The sequence below is a fragment of the Callorhinus ursinus genome, unplaced genomic scaffold, assembly GCF_003265705.2.
Source record: "Callorhinus ursinus isolate GAN/ISIS: 27379988/994484 unplaced genomic scaffold, GSC_fseal_2.0 scaffold57, whole genome shotgun sequence".
Classification (NCBI taxonomy): domain Eukaryota; kingdom Metazoa; phylum Chordata; class Mammalia; order Carnivora; family Otariidae; genus Callorhinus; species Callorhinus ursinus.
In genome coordinates this window covers 5781563-5795570 of record NW_027397119.1, presented here as the reverse complement: position 1 = coordinate 5795570, position 14008 = coordinate 5781563, and the positions used below count along the sequence as shown (strand labels likewise).

Sequence of the window (14008 nt, the reverse complement as noted above, 5' to 3'; positions counted from 1 at the left end):
AACTAATGATGTAATGTATGGTGATTAACATAACATAAAAAAAAACAAACAAAAACAACACCTTACCTGACATTCTTTTTAGGTTAATAACATGTTTTGTTCTCCCTGAGATTTTTTTCTGCTGTGGAAACGCCAAGGATTTTATTTTATTGAATTACAGAATAGAACTTGTACTATTATTTTGATATATGGTATAATTTTCTAAGTAGAATGTTAAGAACAGAATAGGAAGGGACGCCTGCGTGGCTCAGCTGGTTAAGCGTCTGCCTTCAGCCCAGGTTATGATCCCAGGGTCCTGGGATCGAGTTCCGCATGGGACTCCCTGCTCAGCAGGAAGTTTGCTTCTCCCTCTGCTCCCCCTGCTTATGCTCTCTCACTCTCTCTCTCTCTAATAAATAAATAAAATCTTAAAAAAAAAAAGATTGCTAGAATAGGGAAAGCTGCAGAGCAGGGGTCAGAGGCTCTGGAACCATGTGGGGTTACATTTCAGCCAAGTTAACCTCTCTAGTCTCTTCATTTGTAAAACGGGAATAATGATACCTTAAAATGCAGGGGTCTTGTGATAACTAAATAAAATAATGTATGAAGAACATTAGTATTGAGCTCAGAATAAAACATAAGCTCAGTGGAAACAAAATAGTGAAACAGGATCTCTGACATGGACAAATCTAGGTTCAAACCCTGCCTCAGTTCCTTACTAGATATGTGACCTCAGGCAGATGATTAAGTTTTGGGTCTCAGTTACTACACCCATAAAATAAAAATGGTACTTCATACGCTGGAGGCCTCTCTATAAACAATATGTGTGCCTGAGATAGCAAGTTGCCCAACCTATATTCATTTTCCTTTTCTTACTAACAGAACCCGTCAATTATTGAGGGCAGCATTGCACCTAGTTAAAAATTCACATCTTCCAAAGTCTCCCTGGCTGCTACAGGTAGCCAGTGAGGCATAAGTAGAAAATTAGTGCTTTGGGGGAAAACCTCAGTTCAGAGGCCTTCTTTTTGTATTGCCCCCTTTCTTTCTTCTTCCTGCCTAGAATGCAGTCATGTCAGCTAGAGCTTCAGCAGCTATTTTATGTCATGAGGCAACCTGTGGAAACGGAAGCATGATCTAAGGATTGTGAGGCAGAAAGACAGAAGGATCCAGGATTCTTTAAGGACTTTGAAGCTGTGGTGCCAGCCCTGCCTATTTCTGGACTTTCTTAAGTGAAAGAAAAAAATAAATAAACCTTTACCATATTTTAGCCTCAATTATTTAGATTTACTGTTACATGTGAGTAAACCAATTGCTCATGTAATTTCTGTAAGTACCTAAGCCAATGCTTGGCACGTGATAGGGTTCAACAAATGGCAGCCATTACTATTTTTCCCTAGTTTCAGCTCTTAATACTTAAGCAAGTAACCTGTGTTTCAGTTTCTTCACCTATGGTATAATATTTACTATACCTGTGCAGATGAATTATTATGAGGACCTAATAAATTTCTACATAATTATCAGTATTATTATTAATAATCGATCTTGAGCCTATCCCTCCTGGCCAAACAAATGATCGCCACTTACTTTAAGGAAAGAAATCTAATAAATGGACAAAAATCAATCAAGTACTACCATCAAGTGTTCTTGCAGCAACAAGCAACACTATCATCATTAATGTTTTTTATTTTCTTTGTGTCAGTTCTAGAAACAAGCCCTCAAAAAGTCCCTCTGCCATACCCCAAAGTAAAAAGGTCTCTGAGCATACATACAGGGTTGAAAGCCATAGCCAAAACCACAGCTGAAGTCTATTGTGCTTTCACGATGAAGCCCTGTCCATGCTACCCCCATGCTACCCCTTAGACAGACTAGACACCATGGCCCCGGGAATACCACAAATCTAGACGAATTTATACAAACATAAATCTCTTCCCTCCCGTGTGTTTCCAGCAAAATGCTCTGATTGGCTGGGAATTTTCAGAAAGCTATAGGAAGTTTTTGGAACAAGAGCTAGCTTTTCTTCTGATTTGGGTTTGTATGCCATCCTCTGAAAAAAAGAGTAAGTAGAAGAGATTCCTACTCACTGGAAAATTAATGTAAGTTAAGTATGGGGATATTTTTAATATGTGCTTTCCCATAATAGGATGAGACCCTTACGTAGTAATCACACAAAAGCAGTCATTTTCAGTTGATGCCTAAACACCAAGTACCAAGATATATACCCTATGATTTTTCAATGAGCAACTGCTGAGTGGCTAATACAAGTCCAAACAAAACCCCCTTGTTAAATCATGGACATTTTCACAAGAATTCAAACTTGCTTCCCCAGTGCCAAAGTCTCTTTGGTTCGAATCTCATATGTGCATCCAGAGGCATGAGTTTTGGTGACTGTAACTCAAATGGCCCCAAGAAGCCTTACCTGCCATGGTGTACAGATGCAGTAGTGTTTGCACTGATTGGTGCAGGGCAAGAAGAGGCAGGTTGCCACTTGTTGCCCCGAGAGGTAGATGAACCAATGGTAATGGGTGAGGTAGCAGATGAATTGCGATTGGCTGAAATGTAGGGACTTGTGGGGTCACTACTTCTACCAAAGGAAGCACTGCAAAACAGCACACAGTCACTTTCTTCAGGACATGCTGCTCACCCACCATTTCCCAGCACCACCTTCCCCCCAGATTGTGCATTTAAAAGGAATGTAGACCAAAGAGAGGGTATGGCAACTGGGAAGTGGAGTGAGTGATCAACTCCAGCTAGAGCTGGGTCACCGGCAGCAAGCAGGCATTTGTCAATCATCCAAAAGAGTGAAGGAACATGGAGGAGAAATGATATGCAATCAGAGAAAGCAGAAGAATAGTATATAGGAACAGAATAGGGGCTAAGAAATATTAGCAAATAGAATAATTTTATTAGAAAAAGTAATTCCCAACAAACCCCAAAGGCAAAAAAATCATGCAACCCCAAATGTCTACCTGATACAGAAGTAGCACTGCAGAAGCTAAAGTAAGACCAAGACTTTGGAGAGGTTTGGAGTAGAAATTTAAAATTAAAGAGTGGAGAAGAATAAAAAAGCTCTGTGGAAAAAAAAAATGTCTGAGAACTGTGGTTATGTAGCCTAGTCTTGGGAGGATTCAAAGTTTTAAGTCTAGAAAATAATATTGCATGGGCAGCAGAAGGCAACTTTCCTTTGTTTCAAATGAAGATAAGTAAGAACCATCTCAATTGAAGCAAAAAATTATTTGGATTAGAATTTTTTTAAAAAACATTTTGACTATTATAGTAATGACACTAGCAGGGGTGACCAAAACAAGCTATGAAGTCTTTTACTTTAAGATGCATTTTACTGGGACACAGGAAAGGAATTTCTGCCTAAGGACAAGAGATGAACTAGAAAATGGAAAGTTTGCTGAGGCCCGGTGGAGCCCAAGATGGCCAAATGTCTTCTCGTACTTTCTTTTTTAAATAGTGATAGCATACAATTCCCTTTTGAAAAGATCATAAAATGAGATTTTGTATAATCAAAAATGCTTTAAGGGTGACAGAAGTTTGGAAATCCAAAGCATGAAGCAAGTTGTGGATCTTCTTTCAAAAAGCACTCACATAATTAAGCAAGCTTTCCACCCTAAATAGAGGCAGTCCCTTTCCCTCTGTTTACCATAATTGTGCCAACTATACCTGTCTATCCAGATGCTACTCACTGAACCCATTTGTTAATGATTTGGATCACGAAAAAGAACAACCCCACCACAATGTAACAACATGCTTGGAAATTAAATGCAGCTTTCTTTCCTAGTACTAGAATGTTATTTTCTTAGAAAAGTTTTCTTGGTCTTGGATGCAACCATAAGGCGTAATGATGTATCTAGATAGACTAAGACCTTAGTCCTGAAGACAAATAAGTGATAGCTTCATTAAGCCAAAAACACTGAGTTTGTATATATAATGAAGCTTCAGTGAGAACGCTGAATGATCTCTGCAGAACGGAAGACCATCAAAAGGCTACAGTGGCTGTTTGTTTTATGGCTTACTAGTTCCCATGTTCTGGTATTAACTAGTTGACAAGATTCCTCTAATCAAGTGGAATTAAGTTTTAAACCCAAACACATAGTTTATGGCAAAAGGCTGTTTCTTGGGCAGCCAACCAATCCTATAAAACCTAATGTTGAAGCCCATGGCATGAAGAGGCAATTGGAGGGGTTGAGTAAATAAAAGTGAAGAAAGAATTCAAAGTAAGAAATGAGAATCAGACTCTTGACATCAGCAGCAAAGTTCAAATTAAAATACTCATTAAGTATATCTTATAGTTTAATGGCTCTGGCAAAGGTGCTTTGCTTGCTGGCTGGTACATGGCAAAGAAAATAATTGCAGAAAAGAGAATATAGATGAGAAAAGGGGAAGGAAACCCATGTACCTTCTCTGCACCAAACTTGCGAGTTTCACATCTTGATGGATCTGAGGGCCATTAAAGTCATAAAAAAAAAAACAACTCAAGTCCCTAAATTAACAGGCTTCAATATGAAACTTCTTTAATGCAATTCAAAACTGTCCCCATTACCCACCCCCCTCACCACCCTATAGGGTCCCTCCCTTCCTCCCCATAAAAATGTAACTTGAGATATGAACTACTCTAGTTTTAGAAAAAGGAAAGCTAGCTACTGGACAAAGGTGATTTAAATTCAGTCCTGCTCAGGGATTACTAGAAGTCACTTCCAGTTGAAGATTTTAATAGGACTGAGAGGAGAAAGTATAAATTCAGATCTGTCTGTGGTGAGAATTTGGAATTAGCTTACTTTAATTCAGTTAGGAAAATAAATTAATGTTAATTTAAAATTAGTCAAGCTGTTACTCCCAAGAAATCTAAAAGTAATTCGTTTTTTGATTCATTTTCATGGTGCTAATTGGATATAAAACGGCATGCAATTATTACCCATACACCCATGACCAGAGTGAAGAAAAATCATCTCCCATCCCGTGGAACCTGGTACCTTTTCAAGTAGGTCGATACATAGGTAGAAGGAGCAACTGTCTGTGGAGTTTCACTTCCCTTTGCTTCATCCCTCCACAGCTGCCGTGTATATGAACCACTCCTCACTAGATTAACAGCTGATTCTCTGTAGAGGCATGAAAGAAAAATAAAACAAAGCACTGATTCCTACCACCAGTTTTGTCCACGATACAATGCAAACTGGGAGGGGTGCCTGGGAGGCTCAGTTGGTTAAGCATCTGCCTTTGGCTCAGGTCATGATCTCAGGGTCCTAGAATCAAGCCCCACATCAGGCTCCCTGCTCAGCAGGGAGTCTGCTTCTCCCTCTGGGGGGGTGGGGGTGGGAGAGAAGAGCCAGGGATAGAAACTGTAATATGATGGCTAAAGAAATAGACACACTTTTCAAGTGATACTTGGTTTCATATAAACCTGTTTTCTGTATACATAGAGAATGGGTCAAGTATTACTACTGCCTGCTTTCTTTTATCAACTTCAAAGCCAACTAACTTCAATAGGTACCAAATCCTTATATCAAATACCATTACCAATTCTTTGGTAATGAGAACCCACTTTTGTTTCTCCTTTAAAGGGCTTTACAAGGCCAAGAGGTTGTTCATAAGTAAGCAGAGAAGAGGATGATGGGGAAGGTGAGGAAGTCTGTCACAAGAGAAAGAGGTAACTACCGCAGAGGAGGAAAAGAGAAGAACCTGCTGGAAGTCTACTTAGCGTTATAAATAAAAGTCATCCAGGAAAGGGCTGTAGTAGGATTTCTAATTCACACTGTTCATTCAGGGCCTTTGCGACCAAAGCTGTGGCTCTCCAGAGCAGTCCTTCTCAAACTTCAATGTGCATTTGAATGACCTAGAGAATTTTTGTTAAAATCCAAGTTCTAATTCAGCAGGTCTGAGGTGGGGCCTGAGATTCTGCACTTTTAACATGCTTCCAGGTGAAACCAATGCTGCTGGTTGGGAAGACCACACCTTAAAAAGCACAGTTCTCAATCAGGTTCTGCTCTGAGATGCAGCAGTACCTCAAAATCCTCACATTCATTTTAAGTGATGAGGAAGACTTGAAATTTTATGTACATACACATTAGAAGTTGATCACTAATTAAATAACAATACCTTTAGTGTTTACCATGGAATAGGTCGTGTGCTAGGCACTACGGGTCCCTGAGAAACCAGACATAGATCCTACCTTTACAGAGCCTGCTGGTGTATTAAAACAAATTCACCCTCAGAAGGGCCGGGGAAGACTTCCTAAAGACAGTAATACCCAAGCTGAAGTGAGAGCCTGAAGGGCGAAGGGCAAAGCAAGAGAGCAAGGGCTGGGAGGAGCTCTAAGCAGAAGGAATAAACAATTCATAATGTGCTAAGGGCACCTGTGGAGAGTTGGCCGCAGAGCGATGGCCAAGGCATCACTATGCCTAGGAAAGTTACAGAGGACCATCTTTTGGCCTGTATTAGGATTACCTGTTCTCCTTTTCTTCAATGTCACTTGTGCTGCTGAGCCTCCGGGGTGCTAGTGAACTAAAATAGCTTTTGTTTTCTCTCTCCTGTAAAATCAAAACAAGTAAAGCACAGAGAAGGTACAATACTGACATCGTGTAACATTCTGGGTAAAAAAGCAGAGATCAATACACCTATATTATCTTATTTCTAGATCCAATACCAATTCTGGTTTGAGTGGTATTACAAAAGGTTACCTTTCAAAGGCTAATTCCTACCTCTCCTCCATTAAAAGACCAATATACAGGGAAATAATTCTCATGCGAAAGGCCAAAACGATCAAAAAAGGAAAACAGCAGCACAAATTACACAAAGCAACAGCCCTGCCAAGAGAGATGGAGCCTTTGAAAAGCCACAAACAGAAAACTCCACTCTAAAGTTCTTAATGAAATAAGCCTTATTTCTTCCCCAGACTATATCTTCTCTTTGAAATGCAGCTTCAGGCACAACAAATATGCTGCAGAATTCATCCAACCAATATGACTCATCTCCTTGAGGAGTCTCCAGAAACACAATATTGAGCAGGGGACTACGGTTACAGGGCAGACCTGACCCCAGAGAAGAGCATCAGGTAAGCCCTAGAAAATCTGGAACCAAAAGTTAAGAAATAAAAATGCACTGATCTTGGACGATTATGTGGATGAGCTGTTTGTGAAGTTAGCCCGATCATATATCTAGTAACAAAAAAAATAAGGCACTTAAACACTTTTTTCTAAGTGCTAATTTGCCTGAGCTTCATTAGGATCGAAAGTCCAGCTAAGGAACTTTGCTTCCAAACACTGAAACAATAAATTACTGGTATTGGTTCAAGGGAACCTTAGGCCATGTCCAAATTCTCATGTTTCTAACTAAATTTATTTTGCTTTATTTTATTATTTATTTGCCCTACGTAAGGAGGGTAAGGAAGAATGAACATAAGCTATGCCAAAAGATAAAGGGTTTTTCTTTTTTGGCCAAGTAATAATAGCAAGCAAATAGGTAACTGTTTAAACTATCAATGTGCCATCTCCCTTTAAAGACTTTGTACTTCCAGAATCAAATCAGGGACTAGAACACACTTTCATTTGCTCCTGAAACTGAATTTTCACAGAAGGGAACTGCCCAGGAACTCCCCCGTACCCTGCCTAAACTGCACCTTATCTTTGTTGTCCAGCAGAGCAGAAATCCGAGGGCTTGATGATGACCGGTAGATGGAAGAGCCTCGGTCCCTTAGAGCTTCCCTAGAATTGGCCACCTCACTCAGCATGTTGTGGCTGCCAGTTTTTCTGAGTCCCAGTCTCCACGAAGAAGGAGATTCATCTTTGGGTTCTTCTGGCTTATTAAAAAGGCTGGAGGAGAACTACAAGGGAAGAAGCAAAGAAAAGAAAAGGGGAAAAAAAAAAAGGTCCTGATGGTTCTTTTCAGCCTATTTGCCTTTTCCCACACTAAGTTCAGTGAGACAACATAAGGCAGTACAAGGAGAACAAATACATGGCAGGCTTTCTGCCAATGTTCCCTTCCTCACCTGGCAGACGCTAATAACCGCTCAAGACTGCCTTTCTCCCTGAGCCAGAAATAGTCTCAGATTCTTAACAGTGCTCCTACTGACAGAGTTGCTCTCTGAGAAATTAAACACTATTTGCTCTCTTAGCGTACTGACCTAGAACACCAGGAGATCCACGTTCTAGTAAAAACATCTTCTCTTGCTTGACTCACTGTGTAACTGAAAATGAGACATTTTATTTCTCTAGGTCTCAACATGCTCACCTGTAAAATGGTGATAATGAGCTTAATTCCTCTTTATAATATGTGGAGACTAGAAAACACAGATGAGCCAATGTATAAGTATGTTTTAAGGTACTGTGATAAGACTGTGGTAAGCTGACTTAATACTCATAAAAATACTAAAACTCACTCCCCTCAAATTCTAATTGCTTATTTCAAGAAAATAGTTTAAGCTTTGCGCAGTGGCAGTATTGTAGCCAATGAGGTTCATCCCAGGAGCGATTATTGCTAATTGAAGAAAATAGTTCATTTGATCTTGAGCAGCAGTTCCAAGTGCTTCAGATTTCACAGAGCAGCAAAATTAAAAAAGAAGAAAAATGGCAGAAGTCATAGAGTTGCCACCTTTTAGATTTTGCCAGGAGAACATCTTTCAAAAACTTGCTTACCATTTCCATCACTATCATTTCATTAAAAAAAGAAAAACATTTTAACCTCAGAAAAGAAAGCTTTCTGGAAAGCTTACATTGTCTTTATCTCATTTTGCCATAAACCACAGAAAACATCATAGACTAGTGTTAACCCCAAACACCAGTCTGAAGTAATTGGTCTTTAGAACTGCAGTCAACAGTCCATTCCTGGGATCTGGGGGACCTCTGCAAGATGGCTTTGGTCTTACTCCAGGTATCAGGCCACCTTTACTGCCTGGTATAGTGAAAATACAATAGGAACACTAAATCACTTGTCTCCAGCTCACACTCAGATTTTCTCTTTTAATTAGTCATCTGAATGTATATATTTATGTACTCCTTCCAGCTTTAGAGGCTCAATCATGTCAGCTCTTTATAAGCCACCCTGACTCTGAGAGTCACACACACTCTCTCTCTCTTTCAAAAATAAAAAAAAATAAATTAATTAAATTAAAAGAAAGCAAGAAGTCCAGTCACACCTAGAAGCAGTGGGAGTATGTGAGGTACAGCTAAATGCCAGGGTGCAGAGTGAGGTCTGTGTCCTATCTGAGACATCTCTACACATTCAAAGTGATGCTCGTAGGAATAAATAAGCAGGCAGGGCTTTGTTTCCTCATCTCCACAATGATACCATAATCCTGTCTTTTCAAGAAGATCAGTAAGTTAGTATCTATAAAACCACAGAGTTTTTTCAACAGCTTTCTTCCCAAGAACTCATATCGATTCTTAATCTCAAAACTAATTGTATCCTTTGTAGAGCAAGGTCATTATTCAACTCTGTCTCACTGACTAGAAGCGTATAGCTTCTCAGAGGCCTGGGCCGAACTGCAGGAGGAGCTGTCTCTGGTATCTCAGCAAGTTCTTTCTACCTCTGCTCTCTACTCATTATGAGTACTACCAAGACTTTACTTATGAAAGTAAAATTTTAAACAAGACATAAAAAAAAGGACATAAGTCATCAAATCAATTAATACTGAATGCTAGGGGCACTTGGGTGGCTCAGTCATTAAGCGTCTGCCTTCGGCTCAGGTCATGATCCCAGAGTCCTGGGATCGAGCCCCCCATTGGGCTCCCTGCTCCATGGGAAGCCTGCTTCTCCCTCTCCCACTCCCCCTGTTTGTGTTCCCTCTCTCGCTGTGTCTCTCTTTGTCAAATAAATAAATAAAATCTTTAAAAAAAAATACTGAATGCTAGCTATCTTCCTAACCCAGTCTGAGCTTTATATATACTTACCTACTTAGCCATAGATATGAAGAAAATAAGCAATGGACAAAATTCTTTGGTCCCAGATACTATATCCTATGTTATCTAAACACACTGTACCCAAATTTGTTTGGTGATGGATTTATAGCTTTTGCAGGCAATGTGATAAAAGAAATGTTTGTGCGCACCCCTGCCCCCATCCATAATTTGAAGCTCTAATCCCCAGTGTGACTATAATATTTGGAGGTAAGGTGGCTGTCTGCAAACTAGGAAGAGATTCCTCACTAGGAACTGACTCAGCTAGCCCCGTGTGACACAGCTAGTCCCGTGATCTTGGATAGCCCAGCCTCCATAATTGGGAGAAATAAATTTCTGTTGTTTAAAGCCACCTGGTTGGTAGTATTTTGTTATGGCAACCTAAGGTGACTAGGACAGGCAAGATGTATCTGTATTATTTTGCAAGAATGTATCTTTAAGGCCTTTCAAACTGTATGTAACCATAGTAGGAGAAATATAATATTCAAATTAGTTCCAAAATACTCACTCTCCTAGCTGAAGAGGCAGAGAAGGTATTCTGAGCCGGTGGTGGTATCTGTTCCGTGATAATACTCTTGCTTTCAGAGTTGGAATGGTTGACAATGGCTTCTAGCTTTTTATCTATTATTGAAGACAAGAGAAGCAACAAGTGCAAGTATGAAAACCTTATCTGTGTGTATGTATGTACTTTTCTGCTAACAGAAAAGGTTTACCCATATCAAAACAGATTATTAGGGTCATGTAATGCTTGGACTCAAACTAAAATGAAATCTCTAGCAACACTGCCAAAAGGAAATAAACTCAATGGTAAAATTCCTTTCTTGGTAGGCTCCAACTCCCAGATATATAACTGAAAACTTTCTCCACATTATGTATCATATATAAAATTCGTCAGTAAGTACGTAATAAGAATCTACTCTGTTTTGGGAGATTGGGCAGGAAAAACCAGATAGATCTTGCTTTCTAGGTAATTATAATCAAGACATGCGATAAGATGCATAATGATTATAGTAACAATAGAAGATCATATATAAGTTAGGTGCTAAATTGGTTGAGTTGGATCAATGGGGCTTTATGAGTTCAGAGTAAATCCTCTGAGGGAGGAAACAAGGAAAGATGCATAGAGAAAACTGGAAGACAAATACCAACTGGCAGGAGGAAGAAAGGGTATGAGTAATGAATCAGAAATCAAAATATACACATCTGTTGGTCAGTAAATTTAAGTCTAAGCAGGCCTAATTTAAGCAGGCCTAATTAAAGTAATGAATATTCTTGGGATTACAATAGGAAATAAAGGTAGAAAGGATTACAGAGGATATTGCGAGTTAAGCTACAGAGCTGTAGTAGGTGAACCCTCTTAATAAATAACAGTAGTCCATGTTATAGGGCCATCAAGTGGAAACCCTGTCTGTCTCGTTCACTGCTACATCAGTGCCTGCACCTAGTAGGTGTGGTGGGGCCTTCTGATCTACGTACTCTGGAAACAGGGCCCAGAGTAATCCACCTATGAATTACGTGACAAATTTAAGCCACATTTTAGCTGTGTGACACTGGGCAAATTACTTAACATATATGAACCTCTCTTTTCTCACTGATTAATCAGGAATTTTAATTTTTACCTATGAGTTGCTATAAAGTCTAGAGATAATGTTTTTAAATTGCATCGTTCAATGTCTGGCCATAATAAGTCCCTAGTAAACAGTAATTTATTATTAATGTTATTTCTTGTGGTCATTATGAAATATTCAAGGCATTCTTTAAATATTATCTGAATATCTCTAACCCCAAGAAGTATACCTTACTACCTAAATGTGACAGATCATTATAGTAAGAACTCCCAATGAATCTATACCCCTGTGAGTGGTCTCTCAGATTGACTCTGGGCTTGGCAATGTGACTCTCTATGACCACTGGGATATTAGTAAAGTGATACAAACAGAGGCTTGGAAAGTACTTGTGCACTCAACCTTGCCCTCTCATCTTGTGGAATCCAACCGCCGTGTGAAGAAGCAGGGGCTAGTCCGCTTGATGAACATGGCCCACTTGCCTCAAACATCCTAACCAACTACCAGAAAGGTGAGTAAGGCCATCTGGGACCAGCCAGCCCCCAGCTGACTTACCAACGTAAGCCCAGTATTACCACACGGAGGAAAGAAAAGCCACCCCAGTGAAGCCCTTCCCAAACTGCCAACCCATAGAATTGGGTGTATATAAATAGTTGTTTTAAGCACCACTAAATTTGAGGATGGCTTGTTATTTAGCAATAGATAACTAATATACCAAATGTTTAAGTCAAATAAATAAAAGAAAGGGGAAAATAGAAATCCAAATCAAACTGCTTACATTCACCTCAAAAGAGAATTAGTATTCTTTACAATTACATTTATATATAAGACATATGAAAACTGTCATTTTATGAGGTTGTATCTGTGGATCTTTAAAAACAGGATAAATGCATTCAACAAATACTTGTTCAGTACATACATAATGTGTCGGGCATCATTTGGAAAGGTTTAGACATAATCCAGTTCCCCACATTTTCCAGTATACATTTATATATAATGTATATTTATAGGGACCTACCATATAGAAGGCCCAGTGCTAGGCATTATGGAAGACAGAAAGATAAACAAGACACACAATACATTTCAGTGCTTCTGAAACTTGCTGGTAGGGGAAGAAGAGAGGAGATGAGAAACAAACAGAAATAACACTACTACTAGGTAATGTAAGTAATATAAAAGAGGTTCAAACAAATAGCTACCAGTCAGAGGAGGGGAGAAAAACTTGTATCTGTGATGATAAGTCTTCATAAAAGAAGCTGATTTAAGCTGGGCTTTGAAATATGAGTAAAGCTTCAACTGGCAGAAATGAGCAGGGAAGCTTGCTGGAACCATCTGGCTTCTGCCTACATCAGGCTACAGAAACTGCTGAGATTACCAGACTCCCTAAATGCTGTCTCTTTCTTGACCTCTCCCTTCCCACTCCTACCCTGGCTTTTCTTTCTTTCTTTTTAGGATTTTATGTATTTGACAGAGAGAGAGGGAGAGAGCACGCACAAGCAGGGGGAGCGGAAGGCAGAGGGAGAGGGAGAGGGAGGCGGAGGGAGAAGGAGAAGCAGGCTCCCTGCGGAGCAAGGAGCCTGACGTGGGGCTCGATCCCAGGACCCTGGGATCATGACCTGAACTGAAGGCAGATGCTTAACGACTGAGCCACACAGGCAGCCCCCTACCCTGGCTTTTCTGATGCAGAAACACACATCCTGGTTTTCCTCAACCTGCCTGACCATACCGTCTTTGCCTCTTTTTACTTCCTGAACACAGCATGCCCCACGATTCTTTCTGTACATCTTTTCTCTACCATCTTTCCGTTGGGAAATCTCATCCTTTTCCACACCTTTAGCTTCCACCTTTTCGGCAGATAATTTCCACATTTCACTTCGCCCCTGCTACTCTGAGGAGTCCTAGATCAAAGTCAGGATCTCAGGCACACCACTTGCCAGCTATGAGACCCAGTTTGCCTCACCCCTTACAGGGTCAATTTCCCACTCTAAAATGTGGTGATAATACATCCCTCAGGGTGTGGTTGTAAGTACACTGTAGAGTAAAAAGCACTACCCAAATGTAAAGTGTTGTTATGATCCCCCAAACTAAATATAATCTTTCTTACTAGTGAATACCATTGACAACATTTATCTCTCTCATGTGGCATGTATTTTATTCATGTATATGCCTTCCTATTCCCCTGTATGTCCTAGATGTATCCAACAAAAAGCATTTAATGAATGTGAATGCTTGTCCTGTGTCGGGCATCATGCAGAGACCTAGGAGTAAATGAAAAACCTAGAGTTCTCAGCCAAAATGATGAGTGTTACAACAGAGATAAGTACGAAGTGCTAGAGGGATACAGACAGGGGAGCAATTATCATGGGGTGGGGGAACAGTGAAGTGGTCCACTCCTTTTCACTTTTTTAATATAGGAAAACCTGAAGAAAGGCTTCTTCATCCTGGTAAATCCTATAGCTTGTAACAGAAATCACTCCATAAGGATTTGATGGTCAGAAATGAATTCTAAGGTGCAAATAAAAGTTCAGGGGTAGGAAAGCTCAGGGCATGTTTGGGGAAACCAAGCAA

At 39.9% G+C, this 14008-nt stretch overlaps 1 protein-coding gene and 1 pseudogene across 10 annotated transcripts in view; one reads left to right on the top strand and one right to left on the bottom strand.

Annotated features, from left to right (window-relative positions):
* PPP1R12B (protein phosphatase 1 regulatory subunit 12B) overlaps window positions 1-14008 on the bottom strand; it is a 209323-nt gene that overhangs the window by 115684 nt on the left and 79631 nt on the right. For 6 of the 10 annotated variants that reach the window (XR_012375832.1, XR_012375833.1, XM_073884588.1 and 3 more), the window contains exons 9-12: window positions 10384-10496; window positions 7601-7804; window positions 6430-6512; window positions 4959-5084 (exon numbers count right to left, since the gene is read on the bottom strand). Coding sequence is in view for 6 of the 10 variants with exons in the window: in XM_073884588.1 (XP_073740689.1) it covers window positions 4959-5084; window positions 6430-6512; window positions 7601-7804; window positions 10384-10496 (526 nt within the window). In the remaining 4 variants the exon portion in view is untranslated. Of the gene's footprint in view, window positions 1-2457; window positions 2576-4384; window positions 4426-4958; window positions 5085-6429; window positions 6513-7600; window positions 7805-10383; window positions 10497-14008 lie in introns of those variants that run through there. The other 4 variants (XM_025855142.2, XM_073884591.1, XM_073884592.1 and 1 more) reach the window with 4 other exon arrangements.
* LOC141371142 (U4 spliceosomal RNA) lies at window positions 8401-8481 on the top strand (annotated as a pseudogene).